Source organism: Amblyomma maculatum, chromosome 7 (assembly GCF_055883805.1).
Source record: "Amblyomma maculatum isolate TAMU_Amacu chromosome 7, ASM5588380v1, whole genome shotgun sequence".
NCBI classification, from domain to species: Eukaryota; Metazoa; Arthropoda; class Arachnida; order Ixodida; family Ixodidae; genus Amblyomma; species Amblyomma maculatum.
In genome coordinates this window covers 48284897-48308026 of record NC_139350.1, presented here as the reverse complement: position 1 = coordinate 48308026, position 23130 = coordinate 48284897, and the positions used below count along the sequence as shown (strand labels likewise).

The window sequence follows — 23130 nt, the reverse complement described above, 5'->3', positions numbered from 1 at the left end:
AACCGAAACCGAAATAGGTGAGAAAAGAAATTCGAGTATAAATTATTCACCAGTCGTAGGCAAAGGTGACGTGGTGATCCGTGTACAGTAGTCCTAGGCATTATTACTAATGATAAAACACAAACCGAAAAATTCGGTGTCTATAGTCCTTTAGGGGGGAAAAGGAAATAAGATTAGTGCAATTTCCGTGGTTTCTGCACATTTCCACCAGAGCACAGAGCACTAGTGAGGTGGTCGAGGCATCATCTGCTCCTGTGACCAGTGCTTCAGCACGTGAGGCGACCAGCGGTGAGGAGGAACTTGTGCCCGATGGGCACTGCCAGACCCCTGTCACAAGGATGGTGGCGCCCCCATTGATGCGACAGAGCCCTTTGGGAAGAGAGGAAAGAACAGGAAGAAGCACTGGCGCACCTCCACTAAGGGTGAGCATTTCCATGCCAGACTCAGAAATTTTGCTGCGGGGTGCACAATTCTTACTCGCATAATGAATGCACTTTTTCATTAGCAGAATTGTGTTTGGTTCGGGAGGTGCATTTGTTACAAGGGGTTAATGTTTATATGGCAAGAAATTTGTTTTATAAAATTTTAACGGCTATCGGGGACTGAATTTGTAATACAAGGCATCTTTTATACGAGTAAACGCCATATCCTCAAAATGACACCCCGCTAGAAGTGTGCACATCTCAGCACTTTGCAGCATGAAAAGAGGAGCAAAGCTTGTGGCAACGCCTGTTTATGTTTTATGGGTTGTGGAAGCAACTGAGACAAATTGTATGTCCTCCTTCACTTTGTGTATTAGGGGGGCCTTTGCCTTCCTTCTGTGCATGCCTCTGAGTTGCAGCGGACAAGTAGTTTGTTCCTCTGGGGCTGCGAAGAGGTGATCGGGATCAGCTGGATGACTGTTTTCCAAGTAAAACACGCTGTTGCAGTTGGGCGTAAAACAAGCGGTTTGAATTGGGCATAGCCCAGGGCATCCAGGGAAGTTGTGTGAAGGATAAGTGCCTAACTAGCCTCTATCGTGGCTAATGAGGGTTGCATTTTGCTGGAGCTGCCTGGTGTGAGCATATCTGCAGGTATGGGCTTGCTTGCAGGTAGCGACTGTGCTGGCAACCAGCCCCCTGCTGGCGGACACAACGCTTCCAGAGAGGACTGAGCCTTCGGGCAGCACTGATGGTGTCCATCAACAGGTGAAGTTATTTTCATGGGCATCTCGTTCCTTGATCATCACCTTAGAGAGGGCCTTTCAGACTTATTGTGCTGGCTGGCTCACGTGAGTTTTTCAATTCATCCTTGAGGAGGGATGATGTTGCACGTGTTTGTTTGAACGGAGAATGCATTGTTTCCTTTAAATATAGTCACTTCCCAGCAGTGCTGCAACACAGAACTGAAACATTCTTTTTGGAACTAGATGTTTAACACCTTTATGTAAATTGTGCGGGCTTATTTTACACGCTAACTTTCTGCCGCCCCCTGCTACGCTTTCCTTTCCTTGGAATCCAGTTTGTTACCCTAAGCGACCATCGGTTATCCTCTCTTCGCACTACGTGTCCTGCCCATGCCCATTTCTTCTTCTTAATTTCCACTAGAATGTCGGTAACCTGAGTTATTTCTCTGACCCACTCTGCACGCTTCCTATCTCTTAATGTTACCCCTACCATTTTTCGTTTCGTGGGCGGATGAGGTTAGGAAGTTCGCAGGGGTCAAGTGGATGCAGCTAGCACAGAACCGTGTTAAGTGGAGAAATATGGGAGAGGCCTTCGCCCTGCAGTGGGTATAGTCAGGCTGATGATAATGATGATGATTTTACACGCTGCTTGCTTAGCTGTCTTGAAATAGCTACCATACAGAATTTTACCACTAGTATTATCTCAGCGATTTCGTGAATATTGGTGTCATTCAAAGCACTGTAGGTTTTGGCCCACTCGTTCACTGTGAACCAACAATTTTTTGCAGCCTGTTGTTACAGCAGCTCGGGCTGGGGAGGACAAAGAAGGCTTGGCAGTGGCACGGCCAAAGGCAACATCTACACCTACTGGTCTCTCTCTGACCCATCATGAACCCCCTAATGTTAGTGCAGTTATGGCACATCCGAAGCACGATTCAAAGGAGCCTGGTGACAAGGGCAGTGAGTCACATGTACGGCAAGAGGATCCGCGAAGAGGAAAGCAGGATGACAGGGATTCTAGGGACTATCGGGATGAAAGAGATTATAGGGAATCCAGAGACACTGGTAGCAGCAGGGATTACAGAGATTCTCGCAACCCGAGGCAAGCTAGGGGCCGAGGTAGTGATGATGAAAATCTGGATTGGAAGGGCAGTAGAGACAATTTTGAGCGTGACAGCTGGCGAGGAGGCAGAGGAGAGTTCAGGGATGACCAAGATCGGAAGAGGGATCGTTACTCTGACCGGCCAGATGATAGACGAGATGCTTCGAAAGAAGATCGGGAAGAGTACAGGAAAGCAGGCAGAATTAGTACTACGGAGGATAGAAAGAGGAGAGACGACTACTATGATGACAGGAGGGTGGACCAGCACGAAGATCGCCGAGAAGATAGGCGGGATGACTTCAGGGATGACTACCGCAAGGCTGAACGAAAGGGTGACCGTTACCATGACCGGCGAGACCAGTGGAAGGGGCAGGAAAGTGATGATGAGCGGAAGGAGCGACGGTCAGACCGCAGAAATGACCGCTACAGCAGCAGGTGAGAGTCTCTTGACAACTTTACTTCGATGGGTGCTATTGAAATTACTAAGTGGGGTTAAAGCAAGGAAGTGCAAAACGTGAACTTGCTGACTCTTGGTTGCTCGTTCTGTCTAGTTTTACATGGAAAATTTTGAGGTGGTGGACCTGCTGCTGCTGCTACTTCGAATTGGAGCAAAAATTCAAGCTGTCAGTTACATATCCTAATAAGGCAACCATTGAAGTCGTAACCTGGGCACCCTGTTAGTTGGCTTGCCACGATGGCATCACCAATAATGTTTATAATCTTTTTAATAATACAGTAAGCTCTCGTTAATTCATTGCTTGAGAGGCCAGAAAAAAGTTAATTAACCAGAAGTTTGAATTGGCAAATGGACCTGAAAAAACTGACAAAAACTGTCAACATCCCAGTAATTTTATCTAATGGACAACTTTATGATAGCTGTTGGCATTTGAGGTGAAACGCAAGTGAAAACTAGTTTTTTCTCAGTTTCGTCAAGTGCGTTACTTTGTGCACACTCTGTAGCAACTCCCGTTGTCATAGCATTTATTACATTACTATCAGCCTATTTTTGAAAACCGTTTTCAGAGTCCCACCCTGCCTTAAGGGGAACATGGCTCTTAAAGCTATTTTTCTTAATTTTCGACCAAACTTGATAAAACTAGGTAATCTAATTCAGTTTCTTGGGCTGATTTCCAATATGTAACTATTTTTTCAATTGGCCAATTAGTTCAAAAGGTACGTGAAATTAATTGTTCACAATTTGCAGAAACAATGAAAAAGTAACAACTCTAAAAAAATTCATATTGACACTTTGCTAGGTACTAGAAAGCATAATGTATACAGTGTTAGGAGCACTTTTTTGATAAAATAAATGTTAGCGATGTTATAGCATTTCAAAGTCCACCATTCAAATGTGTGTACTCCACTGTCTGACCTAGAGCAAAGTTTTAAAATTTTTAAATTGTAAATTGCAAAATCTGCTCCTAACATTGTATGCTTTGCACTTTTAGCTACATGGCACAACAAAAATTATGGTTCTACCTCCATTGAAGGCAGAGATATCGCGTCTGCAAATAAGCAAGAATTCAAGAATCGGTGTTTTGAGAAAACGAGAAAAAAGAGATTGGCTCTCTTGTAATAAAAAATGCCGAGAAAATATTGCAATATTTTGCAATGTAAGTGACTAGAAGTCACCAGGGATGTAGTCAGACTGTGGCCACCCAAATGGCGTTTTTTGAAAGCGTGCTGCATGTCCGCAGTGGTCTTGCACTTGCACTGCGGCGCTTGTCCGGGAGCTACACGTGACAAGCCATGCCTACCTTTGCTGAAGAAAACAAAAATTTTAAAGAGAAGCAGAGACCAGGTCGCACGTGAACTTGCCGAGGCGTTTTTCATTGGTAAGCGTGGGGATGATTGTGTAAGCGACCGTTCAATCAACCTTTATGAAAAAGAAGGAAGATTTCTGAACTGCGCATGGGATTAGATATGACGCTTGAAGGCATATAAGATGTGTTTCCTTCCTTATGAATTTAAGTCGCGAGTCTGCGCTTGTTGGGGGTGTACCCTTCTCGTCCTTGTTTTGTGTGTGCGCAGTATACCTTGAAGATATGTCTGACCGACTTGCCCAACAACGCACTCTTTTAAGCCTGTTTATGCTGTTGGCTATCGTACTGCTTTCATGTCTGGTCACTTTGAATTGTCTCAAGCTATCAAGGACTAAAAACTGTGCAGTGCAGTCTGTGCTGTGTTGATGTGGTAAGCCATGGCGAAAGAGATGGGACCGAAAAACTTCATTATGCAGGCATGACTACCGCTACGATGATCGCCACAGCGACCGATATAGCGACCGAGGCCGACCATCGAGCCGAACCTCTCAGGACATGTACCTGGACGAGTATGAACGACGGGGAGGTGACCGAAGGCTCCGGGACAGTCACAACCGGCCATCGTCCAGGCATAGTGAATCTGACAGTTCTTCTCCGGACTCTCGGAGAGGCTATGGCCCTGGCAAACACCGCAAGCACCGAGACGTTGACAGGGTACCTGGGGCCTACTATGACCATCAGAAGGGCTATGGAACAACAACTGGTAAGGGTTGGGCTACACACTAAGCATGTAATGAGCTTGAAGGTTCATGTGTGCCAGTGGCTTTGCACCTTTTAGAGAGGGTTGCTTAAAAAATCTGTGTGCAGTATGTAACTGGTAGATTCTGGCTACAAAATGTGTGTACCTCATGCTAAACTAGTTGTCAATATTCACCAAACCTGCTTGGTATGAAGTGTAAGCTAAAGAGAAAGGTGTAGAAGCTATTTGAAATACTGTATGACCAGTGTATTCGCAATCCTAGCCTTCGTTGTCAGCAATGTGCTGATAGCGCCGCCAAAGCTAGGCTGGTAGCGTTGCCGCTACTGTAACGAATGCTTCCTCTGTTGCTGTTGTCCTGCCGCATTGGCTCAGCATTTAGGGCACTCAACTGCTAAACCTGTGGACACGTGGGTTCAATCCCAGCTGTGCTACAATGGAGGTGAAAAGCTGCTACAAACAAGTGAATAACAGTTCTGCATGGTCACAGTTTCTCATTGCAATTAGGATTCTGCAAGGCAGGCTAGTGAATTTTGACATTAGTATATGTACATTGCTTTGTCTTGGGAAACATGTCAAATATATTTTTTACATGTTGAATTGGACAGCGCTAACTTGGTCAAAAGCATGAAGGGCACAGGAACCAGCAAGACAAGCGCTTGCTGCTATTTTATATTTCGAGCGGAAAAGGTGTATTTTAGAAAAAAAGGAGTGGCACACTTGAAGGACTGTGCTATAGGATCAACTATGGTTTCAGTCAATCCCTAGTTGTGTGTTTTAAGTAAAGTGGCTATTTTTTGTTTTCCATGTTAACGGTGGTTTTGCAGCGGAACAAGTGAAAGTCAAAGTTAGTCTTGGGAATTCCACAATGCAAGATCTAAGCAGTATAATGCAAGCTGTGTGTAGAACATTACTAGGTTCAAAAAAGCTGCTGCAGAGAGAGGTTGCAAGTAGCTTATAGAAAGGAACAAATTTTAGGCACATTCTTCAGGTTGCACTCTTTTTCTTTGCCTTTGAGTACTCAAGTTTGAATTAGCATGCTGCATGTATTGCAGATAGAGTCTGAAGAGTTATAGGTAAGTGCAGAGGAAGAATTATTCCAGTAAACACAATTTGAAATAAAGTATACTTAGAAAGTGTCTAATGCCCCTAGGATTCCTGCGCAAAACTTGCATGAGAAATATGAAGTACTGAAGGACACAGTGTTGGGCTGCTTTTTTCCAAATCAACTCTACCCTCTAATGCACTGTTCCTGCCCCCCTCTCCTCCTTTCATTTTTTGATCTTCCCCAGGTGGATACGACTACAATGCTTATCGGAGAGACTACTACAACTACTATCACTATGGCTATGCACCACGCTCGGGCTATGGCTATGGATATTATGATGAGCTGTACAGGACCAATCCTGCGTGAGTTGATGCTAGAATTCAGAGTTTGAGATTTTACTTCCTTATCTGGCTTGCACTGAAAACATCTCATGCCTGTGTAACCTCTTGTGAGTCTAGGCTGCAAACTATAAAAAGTTTATAATTTTTATAGTTTGCAGCCTTGTTTAGGCACTTTTCATTTTCATTGTTGATGTCATGAACAGCGTGTCTCGTTTAACCATTTAACTCTTTAACAAGCATGGCATATTGAATTGACTAAATCATTATGTTGGTTTGTCAGCTGTTATTTTCACAGTGAAACCCTGGTTTGGCGGATTTTTTTCCACAGAATGTTTTGTTCTGTGTTACAGTAAAACATTATGGGCTGTTCAATGTGAAAAGAGTTCTTGCAAAGCAAAAGCTACACTTTTCAAAATACCATGTTTGCTCGCCTTTTTTTTTTTTTTTCAAGAAAAATCGACGTCAGTTTGGGCGGAGTGTTTTTGCAAAGGTCCTCCTTTCTTCCACCCATCAGTCATCAACGAAAGCGCGCAGTCAGCCACGATCATGACGCCAGCTTTTAGCATCCTTCTCTCAAAAAGGCGTTTGCTTATATCACCCGTTACAGCAATTTTGTGGCAGTGGATGGCGCCCACCCCAATTGTAGTGGCGTGATAAACCGACCGTACTGAAAACAAGGCTAGCGCAACCGTACGAGTCCAACAAGCCATTGCTGGCACTCCTGTCAAGGTCTCCGGCACTCTGCCAAGCTTGCTTCTCACACCTCCTCTATTCACCCCCAGCGCTAGAGCTAACCTCAAAAAATGGAACACACCATGATGTTATTGCTGCGCAGCATCTTGGTGCGCTTCCAAGAAATGCACTGTGGGCTGGGACGGCACAAAATGGAGGGACGCAAATTCTCAAATTCTCAAATTCTGAGCAGCAAAAGTGAGGGGTGGGTTCATTTTGCGAGTGGGTTTATTGCACGCGTGACTACGGTAGTCCATTCAGATCATTGGGAGCATGTGCTGGTAGCAGTGAAACACTCGGTATGAGCACAGTCGCATGCAACCTAAGGAGGAAGGCATGGCTTGAAGCGCCTGCCTGCCAGCTTGTTTTTGAGCACTGGGGCAGGACCAACACCCCCTAGACTGAGACCTAGGTGATGTTGGCAGGACCCAGCCACACTGCACAGGCATCACATATAGGTTTATTAGCATGAATGAAGGGTGGTCCCCACATGATGGGGGCAACTGTGGCAGTGTTGTTTGGCAACCTTTTGAGGCCCTTGAGCCATCGTGGTGCACCGACCTCGTGTCAGAAAATGCTAGCCTGTGTGCATTTTTGTTTTCAAGGTTGAATTCATTGTGTTGCTGCAAGGTATTAACCTCTCCCTTTCAGGGGGCAGTTACCGTATTTGCATGATTCTAACATGCCCTCGATTGTAACGCGCAGTAATATTTAACACCTGGAAACCATGAAAATAACGGCGCCGATTGTACTGCGCAGAAGAAATAATGGAGTGAAGAAGTGTCTGAAAATTGCTTAATGCATTTAATGGAACAAAATTTGTGCATACAAGTCATAGGCTCACTGTCATAGTCAGAAGACAGCTCTTTCTCGCTATCCACCAAGCACAAAGGGTCTTGTTCAATATCATTGAAGGGGTTGGAAATTGCACATTTTTTAAATGCACACATGACCACTGCTAGCGGCAGGGCCGTCTACGCACCGTGAATCCATCTCGCAATGTTCCCAAGCATCGCTATCTTGAGACAGCTTGAGGGCCTGCTCACAGAGCCGTTCGCTGTATTCTGCGCACACGCGATTCTTTACGGGCCCCGATACCACGGTGCACATCGAGCGGCTGGACACTCGACCAAATAACAGAGGCAGCTCACCTGAAACTGGATGATGGATGGATGATGGATGGATGGATGATAGTGGCTCTGCCCTTTGTATCGGACGGCAGCTTCCGCCACCTAGCCAGAAAATTAAAAGAAATATATTTATCTCTTCCCTATTTTTAGCTTCTAATTCACCCGTATCTGCCCCCCTCCCTTTTTTTCTTCTCTTTATTCTCTTGACTTTTTCCACCAATCCTCTAACCTCTCTTTTGTTATCAAAACGCATTCCTCATCCATTCGTCCATCTTCCCCAGCAAATCCCAGCGCTCTCTCCAGATCTGCCGCTTTTCCTGCGGGAAGGGCAGGATGAAGTTTTTGGCACCTTAGAACAACATGTTTCATTGTTTCCTCCTCAGTTCCGCACGCCGCGCACAATATATCTACTTCCTGAAATTTTTTCCTGTACATTTTTGTTCTGAGGGCCCCTGTCCTAGCCTCAAACAGCAATGAGCTCTCTCGTGAGTTGTCGAATAAACTTTCCTTCTTTATATCCTGTTTTCGAGTTCTATACATACCCAATGCTGATTTTCCATGCATTCTTTCCTCCCACATTTTCCTTTCTGCCTCCTTTACCTGCTTTTCAATGCTGCTGTTTTGCTGCGGTGCATCTCCAAACTCTAGGTACTTAAATCTGAGCTTTCGGGTTCTGTTAGTCCATTTCGTATTCAGGCTTTTCATGAAGAGGTGCTTGTACATTTTTCGTGCCCACCTTGATTCCTCCATTTCGGTTAGTCTCTGATCATATAGGTTTCCCACTCTACCCTGGAGCCATATATGTTCTCTGCAGCTTTCTGTTATCCTTTTCCAATTTTGGCCTTTGATTAGTGCCCCCAGGCCACCTCCTTTTCGGTCCTTCCCTTTTCTCTTGCACCCCAGCCATGAGTATCCTTCAATGTGTGGAGGTTCTTCACTGTCTCTAAGGTGGGTTTCTGCCACACCATATTCTATAAAATTTCCAGTTTGCAGCTGCTCCTGAATTTCATCCCATTTAATTCTACTTCTACCCCCTTGCATATTAATGAAGGCGAAATTTACGGGTTGTTTCTTTTTCCTCCTCCGTGCCTTCGTCCTGCCCTTCCTCCCTCCATCTTTGTCTCCTACTTCGCGGTATGCAGGGGCAATCTGCCCGCCTGTAAAAAAGCTAGCGCCCTTCGCCCCATCCGCAGCCCAAGCTGCCATCCCGCTGGTGCGGTGTAATGAATGCCATCAGGAGTGAAGGGGAGGTAGTTCCTATCCCCATGTATCACCCTGTTCACATCCATGACATCGCACCTGAGGGCCTTCCCTACCTCCCAGATCATCTCATTAGCCCTCAGTACTTGGTGTGCTACGTACGGGCCCTGTCCCTTGACTGCCGGCACTGTGGCACGCGCTATGTGCACATTCTCAGCTGTAGCCCGTAGCTTCTCCACCCCTGTCCTTATCTGCCTGCCTAGGTTTTGTCCCCTGTTCTTCAGCACGTCGTTTACTCCGGCATGGATGATTACCAAATTGTCTCCTTCTCTATTTTCCCACAGCATATCCTTTGTCCTCTCCACTACCTGCCCAAAACACTCGCCCGGCCTGCTTTCCACTTGCACTTTCTCATTAAACTTCACTGTCTTTAAGACTGCCTTTTTAATTCTCGTGACATTAGAGCTCCCTACCACCCATACCCTCATGCTGCCGGCTCCTGTCTCTTCCCTGTCAGTGCTATCCAGTCCCTGCTGCCTCGACCCCTGTGTCCCCTCTTCCCTCCGGTTACCATCGGGGCTCGTGTCCCCCAGAATCGCTTCATTCTCCCTGCGCGCCCCCTGTGACGCGTCCGCCCCCCCGTCGTCCAGGGTGGCATTACTGCCTGCATTCTTGTGGAGTGCTTTCCGTCCCTCTGCCTGTCTCTTTGTCCGCTCTTCCACCTGTTCTTCCAATCTGCTTGCCTTATCGCGCACCTCTCTCAACTCGCGCTGTAGGCTCTCTCCACCCTGATGCCCCACTCCTTCTCGACTCTTGTCTCAAACTCCGCCCTTCTCTTCCTTTCCTCCTGAAGCTCCTTCCTCATCTGTTCTACCTCCTTGGTCAGCTCCCCCTCTACTTTCTCCACCGCCGTGCATATTTTGCATTTCAAGCTGGCCTCCTCAGCCTCCATCATGCTCTCAAACCCTGTCTCGTCTAGGAAGCTCACACGTTCCGCACTGGACGAGATCCCCTGGATCCCCACCCTTTGCTTTCCTGGCCGGCCGCCCCATAGCCTCAACTCTGCGACAGAATTCGCGCTGCTCAGAAAATTTTTCCGAACTAGGCCTAAATACTTTTTCCTAGCGCTGTTCTATGTTATTTAAGTCCTTTATGTTTTCACTTCCCTGTCTCTGATCTTAAGCTAAATTATAATCTAAATTTGCCGCCACTATTCGCCGCGAGATCGACCTAGAGGTGGCGCCACCATCACTCCGGTAGTGTGGATCGGCAGCCGGCGGCGCTCGCAGAAACGCATGCTGCGTAGGTCTGCTTCCGAGTTTACGGCGGGTTTGTTGGCGATGAAAACGTGTCTGCTGCAGTATTTCTGCAATATTGCAGAAAAAATTCCAAGGATTTCGCCAATGCAGCAGAAGAAGAGCGGATTTTAGGAAAACAAAGCACGCAACCACCAGACTTCCAGATTTACTTTGCACGTTTCTTGCGCTGTACCGCGCTCACGCGCCTAATGCTTGGGCGTGCCTAATGACAACTTTGTTTTTCTTATCGACTTTTACACAGTTTGCGCGTGTCTGATGCGAGTGAGACCGGTGAATTTAGTGTCAAGCCCACTCAGATACCTGCAGTACTTTAGATTGAATCGAGAAAGCCTGGTTCATTATACCGTACTTGACTCGAGGATTAGGTTAATATCACTGGCAGCACACTGCATGGCGAGTTGTTTAGACTGAGTGCTCATCATCTCTGGCCCAGACAACCACGCACAAGTATTCCCCAAAAATGAGATCACGCCGACACTCTACAGAAAACCTCGCCCCACAGGAAAGCTGATTGTTCACGTGTACAGCGCTGAGTGGATTGAATTTGCCGAGATGCTTTTTGCGGCCACTGTCACAGAATGTGATAGTGTATTACTGCATGCGCCACTAACTGTAAATGATTTCCTGAAACCGAGGAAAGTATAAGGGATTTCTGATGTGTGTGATGTTAATATATAACGGTAAATTAGTAGTGTAATTATTTTGGTTTGCAATGCGAATAAATTTCACTCTGTGGGAGAACTTTTACATACTTGACAGAATTTACAATAATCAGCGATTAATTTTAAGTAACTTTAAGGTGCAAGCTACGAATTACTCGCTGCGAAGACATCGTTATAAACTGCGCATGGGCACTGTCATGTTCTGGGAAGCAATTTTACAGGCTGAAAATTTCTTTATCACTAATTTCTTTATCACTAATTATTTAGCAGTGACTAAATCTTATGCGAAGTAAAATATTAGGGTTGCTTCCAAAACAGATGCCGGATATAAAACTATTCCGAAAGAAATGGAGGTATCTTATCATGCGACTATAAAGATGTATATTTATTCCCGAACTAAGCACTGATATTTAAGCCCGCATGAAGCTGTTTTACTCGCCTTGTCAGAAACGACGAGTTTGCTCGGAAGACAGCACTTGAACGAAAAGGGATTATAATGATTATAATAGGCTACCAGTAAAGTACATTAATCTAGGTGTATTATGTAATATTTAGGGTAACAATATGGTGCAGGGAATATGTTTCTCAAACATTAGAGCATTTCTCTAAAGCAAAATGTGTTCACTAAAACGTTTACGGATGCACAGAAGCCTTCAACAACAAAAAAAAAAAAGAAAGAAAGAAAGAAAGAAAAGAAATGCATACTGGCCCGGGTTAACGCATGAAAGCGGCATCAGCTATGACGGATGGTTGCAGAGGCTGGTTTTGGTGTCGTTTTTTTTTTTTTTTTTTTTTTTTTCATTATTAACACCACATTTACCACGTGGAATTGTTTATTGTGCAGTCAAATCCCACAGCAGAGGAGCGCCTTTCAAAACGGTTGTGATTGAATCCCCCGTTCTCGAAATCAGCAGTCGAGCGCCCTTACCATTGAGGCACCGCGACAGAGGTTTAAAAGCAAAAAAAAAAAAAAAAGAAAAAAGAAAAAAAGCACTCACACAACTCTATCGTGAATACAGAAGGCATAGTAGGCATAAAGTGGTCTGTTCAAACTGGATTCTGCTATATGAAGCAGTCTGCGGTGGCATATGTTTCAGTAGCTGCGGTATTCCAAACAGAAACGTGAATATGCGATTTCTGAGCGTTTGCATTAACTTTTATTGACTGCAGCGACCTGTTTTGCTTTGGCACGGCGGTAACGACAGTACCACTTCGTTTGAGACATTGCATGTCAAAGGATCTCAAGCGCCGAACACCGCGATGGATGATGTCCTTATCCAAGCATGACATGCTCGATACGGACAAGTATTTTTTTTTTTTAATGAAGCCTGCGGTTATAGACTGTTCATATTTATTTTGCAAGAGGCATATAGGTACGCAAAAGCCCACAGGAACCGCGAAGCAAGCAAAAACACTCCTGTACACACCGCACACGCGCGTAAATCACTGCGGGCTGCAGCATGCGACGCGAAAACGCATCCACACTGAGTAGGTTTCGCCGCTGAGCCGCAAGGTGGCGACTCTGCTCGATCTCGAGGCCAATACAATTACATAAAAAACTGGTAAAAGAAAAGTACTCAGCTTCGGCTTCGGTCGTCCTTCGGCATTCCCGGCAGCCGGCGTGCCTCCCGTCGATTTATCCCGTACAACTCCCAGGCTTGCTGATACCAATGGCAATGTGGCTGGTCGTAGGTTATTGAGCTGCTTCATTTCAGGTTTTGAGATTTCGGTTTCTGTTTTGAGCTTTTTTAGTTTTGAGTCCAATTTTAACGTGCATGTATTTTTAAACACTTGTTTTAAGAAAAAAAAATGTGCACGTTACAATCGTGCAAATACCAGTATGTAAAGGGGAGTACAAGCTCAAGTCTGGATTCGTTTTTTTTTTTTAAGGGTGGGGGGGAATTATGCAATTGTAGTATTTCACATGAAGTTTTCATCCTTTCGGATGCTTAAATATGTTCTTTCTGTTGAGACCTTATATCATGACTCAGCGCTGGTTTTAGGGTCTCAGGACTCGCTCTGGGAACTAAGCAAGTTTTGCAGATTTTAAGACTCTACAAAATGTCTACTCTTTGGAGGTTTACCAGAGCTACCATGAAGCACCAAGATGCCCTTCTTAAAACCAAATTTAGCATTCGTGTCTTGTGCTTGGCCTGAAATGGTTGTGCGGACGGTTTTGCTCATTCCAATAGGAGCCATATTTGCTGATATTGTGCCTCGCAGAGAAGAATTTGATACTCTTCAGGTTGCATGTACAAATGTATGTGCAGTGACTGAAGGGGTTGTAAGAGGTGAATCGCAGCTTGCACGCTTAATAGACAGGGTGTTTTAAAGTATAAAGCCGAAGTATGGCAAAGTTTGGTCTCTTTGTTTTTCAAGCTACAGTAAAACCTCGTTACAAGAGACACTCAAGGGACCCGAAAAAGATGTCTCTTGTAAGCAAGGTCTCTTGTAACCAAAAATTCTAAAAGCACTGTGTTGATCAGTTTACTACACATCAGCATATAAATGCATTTACACGCATTAACAGGAAATTGTTCAGCAAAGCTTAAAGAAGTTATTCATACAAGTATGTATTTTGGTGAGTGCAGAGTGTATTCCTTCCCAAATTCTGGAGGTAAAGCACTTCGCTTTGCAAGCTTTCCTATTGCTCTAATACCTTTAAAGCTTTCTTACTTGCTTGTCACCCTCAGATGCTGACACTTTTCCTCTCAAATGTCCTCATAGTCATCCTCTATGGCACATGTGCCATTTACTTGCGCGAGAATTGCACAGTCTGTAAGCTCTTTGGGAGCACACAAGATCCACATCTGCAAATACGAATTCCTCAAAAGATTCTGGTACCTCAGCAGTCTCTTGGATGCTCGCCCAAGCTTCATCTTTAAGGAAGCTTGCCGCAGTATCTATATATGGGCCCTCTTGCATCATGTCACCACATTTAAAGCCTGCTTGTCTGAAATGGTTTTTCACAGCTTCATTTCTCAGGCCATTCCAGACACCTGAAATCACCTGAACAGCAAACTTCCCATCAATTACTATAGTACAGTCTTGCTGCCTGTCAAGAAACAGACATTCTACCAACCTTGTTTTGTACAGCAACGTGACTGAGTGCATAATGCCTTTGTCTATTGGTAGAAGATAGGGTGTGGAGTTTGGAGCGAAAAAATAACTGGTGGCTTTGAGCACGAGAACTTTGGTGCGGCAAGAAGCATTGTCCGCAAAGAGAAAGACATCAGGATTCTGAGCTTTCACCTTGTGATTAAATTTTAAACAGCGAGGAGTTAAAAATGCTGGATGTCATTCATCCATTTTGATTTGCTTCATAGGTGACAGTAATGCAATGCCAGTGGAAAGCACTCCTTCATTGGGAAGCACTCCCTCTCAGTTCCTGACATATAAAGCAAAAAGGATGCTGATATAGAGTCTGAATCTGAATAGGGAATCTGAAGTGCATCATGTACGAGTTGGCACACTTCACCTATATTGCATGAGCACACCTGGGTTGTGTCTCTTCTAAATAGTAAAGAATTTACTCCAGGGACCTGCAAAAGTTGTCCTTAGTAACTGAGTGTCTTTTGTATGCAATGTTGTTAACATGGCAGACATAGGAAAACCAACCAAACAATTTTCAAATGTCTCTTATAACCGAGTGTCTCAAGTAACAGTGTCTCTAGTAGCGAGATTTAACTGTATCTTGTTGCATTTTGCATCTGTAGATTTTGCATAGCATACCTAACTCATCTTGTTCTACAGCTTTGTTGGCATGTTGTAGTTGCACGTTACCTGCCTGAGCAAAGTTATTTAAACGAAATGCAGTGTATGGGTATAGGCTCCGTTAGCTTTTTGAAATGACTTTGAATTTCAGCCAAAAATGAACAGATAAAAAAAAAATGGATCTGGACCTTTTAATTTTGCCTTACCATTGGCATAAATGTGCTTAAAAGTATATTATCTCACATGTTTGGTGTTTGTCTTGACTCATCATCTGTGTGGACTTTTGTTGCTACGTCCTAAAGCCGTATCACCCCTGTAACTCTACCGCTGCAAGCAAATGTTTCAGAATTGAGCGTGCACATTGTCTGGGTTCTGCGGGTGGTCTCTTGTGAGCAAGTTCTTATTGTACCTGGAAAGAAAGCTTTCGTGTCATGGTTAAATGGGGTTGTTTTTGGCACCATCTTCTGTCTGCAGCTACAAGCAACAGGTGGACGCGTATTACGCTCGGCTAGGCTACAACCCGGCGCAGCTCATGGAGCGCCTGAGTGTTCACTCTGGCCGTTCGTCAGCCAATGGAGATTCACGCCGTGATGAAAGCTTTGCCAGCAACACAGAAGATGACTGTGACCCAAGCATCCTTGACCATGAGTCGACACGCCTTGACCATGGTAATCATCATCATTGTCATCATTTATTTACCCTTAAGGACCTCCAAAACTACACAGTTCTGAGCTGTGTGATGGGAAGTACATACATGAGAGCGAGGCTTTCTGATGATAGAGGAAGAGCGAATGTTGCAAGTCTCCATTAGGGTAGTTTGCTACACTCTGCATGTGTGTTGTCCAATTTGATTGCTTGCGAGTGTGCTGGGTTGGGCGAGTTGTGGGTTGCCGTCTGTGCTTTTGTGCCTTACTTGTGATGCTAATTAGCTGGAATTGGAGTCAGTGGGGGGCACAGGCTGTCGAGTGATGGGAAAACGCTTGATGGGCGTTCGGCTCCTTGGGAAAGGGATGCATATCTTTGCATGTCGGCTTCCAGTTTTTGGTGTTGACTAAAGCACTTCACTTTGATGTATGGTGACGTATGAGGTGATGTATGGATGCGAGAGTTGGACTGTGAAAAAGGCTGACCGCCGAAGAATTGACGCGTTTAACTTGTGGTGCTGGCGGAGACTCTTGAGAGTTCCTTGGACTGCCAGAAGATCAAATCAGTCGATATTGTCGACCATAAACCCTGACTGCTCATTGGAGGGTCAAATTTTAAAGTTAAAGCTCAGCTACTTTGGTCATCTGATAAGAAGAGAGGAGTCGCTGTAGAAAGATTTGATGTTGGGAAAGGTTGAGGGTCGCCGGAGAAGGGGTAGGCAGCGAACGCGATGGTTAGATGGCATTCTGGAGGCACTGCAGATGAAGTTATGTGATGTTAGGAAGATAGTGAGAGACCGTAAAGCGTGGCGTGACATGGTCCATAGGGTCACGAAGAGCCGGACACGACTGAACGACTGAACTGAACTGAAAGAAGCACTAAATTTGGCACCTTAGAAGAAAGCTGTCGTTTCTCATCCGGAGGAGTATAGCAGTGGCAGAGGTTCGACTGGTGGCCACAGCGTCACCAGCCTGCTTTTCTATTCGGCAGCCTCATTACCTCCGACAGAGACTGTACCTTCCAGCCTAATGCACACATGCCAAGCACTGAAGGCCCACCATAACAGGGCAGTCTAAGAGCACTGGGATTGCAAAAACAAAGCAGGAGCTTGTTGCAAGCGTGAGGTTCATAGTTTGGTCTGCTTTGATATTACAAGAATGAAACCGGAATTTGTCGTAACATTTGCTTAGAGTGCATCATTGATTGCTGCATATGCTTTCCATTAGTGGCAAGTGTGGTTTTCATAGCTTGGTTGAGAGGCTTTCCTTTGCTGAAGATAGTTGCTGCTCTTAATGGGGTTTTCTTGCTCAAGGCATTAGAAGCCTAGGCTCCCTGACACTTGAGCATGCATGGCGGGCCTGTTTTGCACAAGCTGCGAGATAACACCAGGTGGGGTGACCCCTCTTGTGGTTGGATTTGCAGTGCCTCAGCCTGAAGAGGTGAAGAAGTTTTCGAGGCCACACCCGCTGGCTCGCTTTTGTGGTGCCAATGGCCTGCTCAAGTTGGTACCAACACTCGGCGGGGGAAATCTTCCACCTCCCATTGAAATCCACAGCCTCAAGGTGCGTTTTCTGTCACTGACCATTGTGCCCTTGCCCCCATTTCTGCGGCTTTATCACAGTGACGGGCTAACAAGAGGCTCGAGCCCAAGTTCTAACTTGCACTTGAACCTTGTTCCAGCTCCTACCTTTTTTTGGCTCTTGTGCCGAGAGTAGTCGGTAGTTACAATCCCACGGAGGAACTTTCCTTACTTTTTAATATGTTTCTTAGTACTAGTGTAGAGAAAGCTCGGTTATTCAGTCCTGCTGACATTACGGTTGCTTAGAGCAGGAGTTCCCAAATGAGGGTTCCTGGGAGTGCTGTTTCAGTTCCCCCACATTACTTAGACTGCCCATACTGTGTAACTGCTTCTAGGTGACTGTTTCACTGTGCATACTGTCATTGTATTGAATTTGAGTATTTCTTCAAGTCTACTGCTTGTGCATGTTAAGCAGGAAGGAATGGTAGCCAGCACGTACAGGGTTCGGCAGCACCTCTTGAGAACCAGCGAGGTTCTTAGAGGCCTGGCTCAGCTGTAGCTGGGGATGTAAGCGTAGAGTCTTGTTTTTTGTGACCCGAGTTGCCACACCAATCTCTTGGGATTTGAGTCTAAACCAAGTTGTTGTGTTGTGCTCACCTGACCGGGGCTACCTTCTGTGTGCAGCACCTGTTCCAGAAGGATCCACAATTCCACGAGCTGCAGGAGTTCCCTGGGCCCCTAGTTAGGTGGGCACTGCTTTCTTCAGCTTTTTCTTTTTTTTTTTCTTTTTTGAACATGGAAAAGGAAGACGAGCTGCACCATGTTTTTTTTTTTTTTCTTTCTTTCTTTTTGGGGGTGGGATTTATACGTTTCTCTGTAAACAGAAACTGGACCTGTAATGTCTCTCTGGCAATATGGGTCGCACTGTTCTGACAGAACGAGTAAGTTCCGCTGTTCACTTGATGGATGCTTTTTTTTTTTGTTTTACTGCCTATGGAACTGGCAGAAGCAATGGGGTTGCAGTACCTTGTGTGTGTTTGCCATGCTCTGAATTAATTAATTTTTATGTATGATCGGCAGTCATTTCCTGTTCCGAAGATTTTTGCCAGTTATATCAGATGGCAGCATGCAGGGTGTGCACTGCTTTTGTGGTCGAGGTTGCTGGCAGTCTGTATTCAAGGATTGTTGTTAGGCTGCAGTAGAATCTCGTTAAATTGAAGTTGAAGGGACTGGGAAAAGTATTCAAATTATCTGCATTTCGAATTATCGAATGACCCCTAAAGGACTCACTGGAACTGCTTGCATCATTGTATATTTCTTTTGTGAAAGCATGGGTAATGGCTGCCTTGTTTTGCAATGAGAACAGCGCAGCGTGACTGTTTTTTTTTGCATTTCTAACCCTTGCATCTGTTGCTGTGCAGTGTGGTAGCTGGGGTTGTTTTGCAAGCAGCTGCGTTATGTGTGAAGAAGCTTTGCCACACAGCACATAAACAGCACTTGATTAGTGTAGTTTTGGAGTGGTGAAAGAACAATGCGGTTGGAGGGAAACGTAGTGCCACTAAACAGCTTGCCGCCACAGCTGGGCTTGGCTGGCTTGCTGCTGCACAGCTGATAGCCGCCATCACCTGGGGCTGGTGTGAAGTTCAAGTTCATAAAAGCAAAACGAAAACTAGGTGGTCGGCACTTTCTTGGAGACGAGGCTGTCTGTTTTTTATCTCATTTGCCATTGTGTGCGTGTGAGAGGTGCACGGTTTACTCTTCAGTTGCAGTTCAGGTTTTAAAATGGCTTTTTTTTCTTGGGTGCTTAGTGTGCGGATCATACCTGCATGTGGCTTACTTTCAGGGTCTTGTTCTAATTAACTGGTGGGAAACCCGTATAGTCTGAATTAGCCCGGGTTTGAACCTTGCACAAGGGTTTTCCACAGGTCTTTGCTGACAATTTGAATTGCGTGCATTTCTTAATTAATGAGGTAAAATTGGTGAGCTTTTACTGTAGTTGCAAATTTTTTTTAGTCACATGGGACAGGGAGAAGGCAGTTGCCACCACGGAGGCTGTGCTGGTCATGCGCCGGTTTAGTTTTAGTGCATGGTTTTATTTACTATCTTTCCTTGTTCTTCTCTTCTCATTCTGAGGGCAACGCAGCCTATTGGGGGAGCATTTCTCTAGCCATGTGCCTGGTACCTGACCACTCAGATACGGTGGGGCAGTGGCGCATATTCTAAATTTTTTGGCGGAACTGGCTCATATTTGAATTAATGATCTCTTTATAGACAGACTTCTTCAGAGCCTGGTGGGATCAGGATTTAAAGTTCAGATTGTCCAAACATTTGAGTTACTGAAGTTCTGATCTGCAAGCTTTCACTGTATTCAGTAATTTCGAATATTTGGTTAGATAATAAAGTCTAGGAAAATTTGAAACAGCACTAGCACACGCAACCACAAAAGATAGACGAACGACGAGACACAAGCGCTTGTGTTGTGCCATTCGTCTATCTTTTGTAGTTGTGTGTGTTAGTGCTGTTTCAAATTTTTCTATAATCAAAATGAACCAACTCGCCCAAAAAGAAGTGTTAATGAAGATAATAAAGTGTTCAGTGCAGGTAAACCTCAGTGTAACAAACTTTAATGAATTGAAATCCTTGGTGTAGTGAAATATTTTAGCTTTCACAACTTCCTTATAAGACACCACATATTTCTGGCTTGAAACGAACCCAGGGGAAAATTGTGCCAGGTGCTCAAATGGTTATTGTGCATTGTGTGTACCAGAGTGTGCATTTGAGTACATACAGTAAAATAATTTTGTCAGAAGTTGCTCTCGTGCTACCTTTTTTACTTTTAATGCAAAATAGTACTAGCCCCATTAAACGAAACTCCGCCTAGTGTTGTCAGCACATAACGGCCACTATAACAGTGGCAGAAAGTGGGATGACTGGAAAAAAAGAAGTAATTCAATGAAAAATTGATCGGCATTGTGGTTTGAACCCAGCCCCTCTCTCTTCATGCTAGGAGGACATGCAAAGCACAGGCCACGAATGGTAGTTGATTGTAGCGTGTTAAGAGGGGGCACCCAGTGGATGCGTTGAGGTGTGAACAACTTACTGACTGGTATTTGGGATGCATACTGATGAGAGAGTAACAATAATCATCAAATGTAACCGGAGAGTGCTTACACAGTGATTGTTGATAGCAGACCTTGACATGCTGAAGCATTGTGTGAAATAAGCAAAGATGAAACCTGGAATGCACTTTGACTATGTGTTGCTACTAGACTGTGCAAACTCAGAAACTCATCACTTTGTAGTGACAGGGTTTGAATATAAGTCTTGTGTGCAACAAACATAGAAACACATAATAGGAAAGTGCCTTATTGAGTGTAGAGAGCCACACTAAGAATGATGCTTTCACATTCTCACATACAGGCCTCTCCTGAATTTTTGAAGTGAAGGCTTCACTGCACATCTATCAGCCAAATTAAACCTGGCAGGCCGCTTGACCTTCACAAATCTAGAGGTGACTGTGGTTATATAGCTGAACCATGGTATTTTGACCTTTGACAGCAGATACCTCATCACATGTTCGGTCTTGTAGTTGACAGCGTTGTTGACTTGCTATTCTCAACAATTTAATCGCCGCAAAAGCCATGTCCGCCCATGTTGAAACCTAAGTCTTACCAAATCAAAACCAAGCAAAACAATGCCTTTGCTTTGCCTAATTAGGTTTACCAGGGTTAAAACTCAGTCTCTTCTTTTTTTTTTTTTTTTTTGCTGGAAGTTCTTGGACTGGCATGCATGTCAAACATCACTGTTGCTTCATTTTGCAGCGAACTTGGGATCAGACATTCCCATATAGTGCCCCAAATTTTTTAATTAACCTTGCTTGTGCAGGCTATAACTTTGAATTGTCTGGGATTTGAAATTAACTGAGTTCTTCATAGAGTTCAAAAATGTTGTGTGCAAGGTAGATCAAAATTCAGTGATGGTTGAACACGCCACCTGCTGCACCATCTGGGCTAGTACGAGCGAGGTTCACAAACTTGGTGTCAGGCAAATCAGCTAGGCGGCATGAGCTTCTATGCAATGCTAAATGCAGTGCGACGGCCCTGGCCAACCGCAGCTCTCGTAATCTTGCCCAAAATAGGTGCTGAATATGGTGGGCTACCCGTGCTCAAATGGAGCACACTACACTTACAATGTTTATCTATTCCGAAAGAGCTCCGTAAAAGGACTGGAAAGTTTGACAGCCATCAGCATGACAACTTCCCTTCGCACCCAGACACTGCACACATACATGCAAAGAGACGCACGCTTGCTCTTTCGATGGAACGACAATAGAGTGCAGCATAGGCGCAGTTTTATTCATTCTGTCTTGTGCCATCTGGAGGGGAATACTGCCGTACTGGGGGACACTGTTTTTACTGTCACATTACCAGAGCGCCGAGTTCAGGAGGGCTGTGAAGGTGGTGAAACCAAAACTATGTCAGTGCATCATCCCCAACACCCGCATGAGGGACCACCTTCACCACAAATAATGGTTTTCCCTGTGAGTGTTCCGCCTTGCTCTTTTTTATTGAAAAGCAGCGCCACTGCCGGGATAGAACCGGCATCGTTGGGTCCTTTTTCTTTTTTTGTGTGTGTGTGTGCCTGCATTTAGTTCAAAGTAAAGGCTTTGGTTGAGTTGCGAGTCGGCGCTTGTACTATGGCTTCCTTTTATCCTGTCCTGTATCTTCCTGTTCGCGCTGTTTAAATTAACAATACTTGTGTAGTCCCAAATGGGGATTGCATGAGGTAATGCTCTAAAACTTGCAGGGACTAATTCTCTGATGTATTGTTTTCAGATCCCAGACTCACAAAAACGATGTGATCCAGTTTTGTACACAGAAGATTCAGGCGTTTGCCGAGGACCCCAGCCTGCCTGACCGGTCATCACATATCCTGCTATGGGAGCTTCTAGTCCTCATGCTCAGGCAAAACGGGGTACTGACTCCTGCTGCACTCAGTGCATGCACTTCATTTGCTGCTGGTTGCAGACTCTAGTAGTAAAATCACCAGAACTCTTTGTGCGCCTCAGCCCCATGAATGCTAGCACAAGTTTGTAATTGGCCTTTGCAGCCAAAACGTAAAAAAAAAAAAAGTTGACCCTCTTCATGCAAGCTATATAGCCACCTTTCTGTGGCCAGCGATCCGCCAGCCGCTCGGATGGCTCAGACAAGGGCTATTTTTGGCAGTCTTTCATGGGTAGCAGCACAATTTAAATTGTATACTTTTTTTTTTTTTTTGCTTGATATGCTTTCTGCTAGATGGACATACAATGTAATCTCAGAGGTACAAATCCAGTTCATTAAAATTTCTAACTGAAACGAGTTCGTATAATTCCCCAGCCGCAGTCCATTGTGTACAATGGGCAGAATTTCAAACGTTCCTAACACTCTCCCACGCCACTGCGGATGACACGAATGCACGAACCACAACCGCAGCCTTTGACAGTATGTGCTGCCCCCACATTTTTCACATTGTGATCGCCAGCCATGGTGTAGGAACAGCAAGCAGCTCACGGCGGTGTGTGGCCTGCACGTCGCTGCTGTTGCAGTCGCCTGTAGAGTTCTACATGCTGCGAGCAGCTCGCAGCTGCGCGCGTCTGCAAATCACCAACATTGCGCAAATCACCAACTACGCATTGCAAGCAGTTGGTGGTGGCGCGCGCGGCGGGCAGGCACATTGCTGAATCCGTGGTCGCTAGTTCCGCTGTACGCACAGGGAGTGGTTGGTGGCGACACACGTCCCGCAAATCGCCAACATCGTGGAAGCTAATCTTGCTACACATCGCAAGCAATTGGTAATGACGGGCGTGCACATCGCTGAATCCGCAATCGCTAGTTGCGCTATATGCACAGGGAGTGGTTGATGACGACACACGTCCCCCAAATCGCCAGCATCGCGGTAGCTGCCTTGGTATTGCCACCAATAGCCAAGCCCCCATATATTGTGTGTAGTGGAGTAAAGCAAACTTCAATCTAGAATATAGTTCATGGGTTC

General features: G+C 45.1%; 1 protein-coding gene across 6 annotated transcripts in view; it reads left to right on the top strand.

Annotated features, from left to right (window-relative positions):
• Positions 1 to 23130, top strand: part of LOC146183160 (uncharacterized) — a 150895-nt gene that overhangs the window by 48085 nt on the left and 79680 nt on the right. For all 6 annotated transcript variants that reach the window (XM_084609058.1, XM_084609061.1, XM_084609059.1 and 3 more), the window contains 9 exons: positions 212 to 422; positions 1092 to 1187; positions 1954 to 2702; positions 4507 to 4793; positions 6080 to 6197; positions 15408 to 15601; positions 17001 to 17140; positions 17782 to 17843; positions 21933 to 22071. In XM_084609058.1, the coding sequence (XP_084465184.1) occupies positions 212 to 422; positions 1092 to 1187; positions 1954 to 2702; positions 4507 to 4793; positions 6080 to 6197; positions 15408 to 15601; positions 17001 to 17140; positions 17782 to 17843; positions 21933 to 22071 (1996 nt within the window). The remainder of the gene's footprint in view (positions 1 to 211; positions 423 to 1091; positions 1188 to 1953; positions 2703 to 4506; positions 4794 to 6079; positions 6198 to 15407; positions 15602 to 17000; positions 17141 to 17781; positions 17844 to 21932; positions 22072 to 23130) is intronic.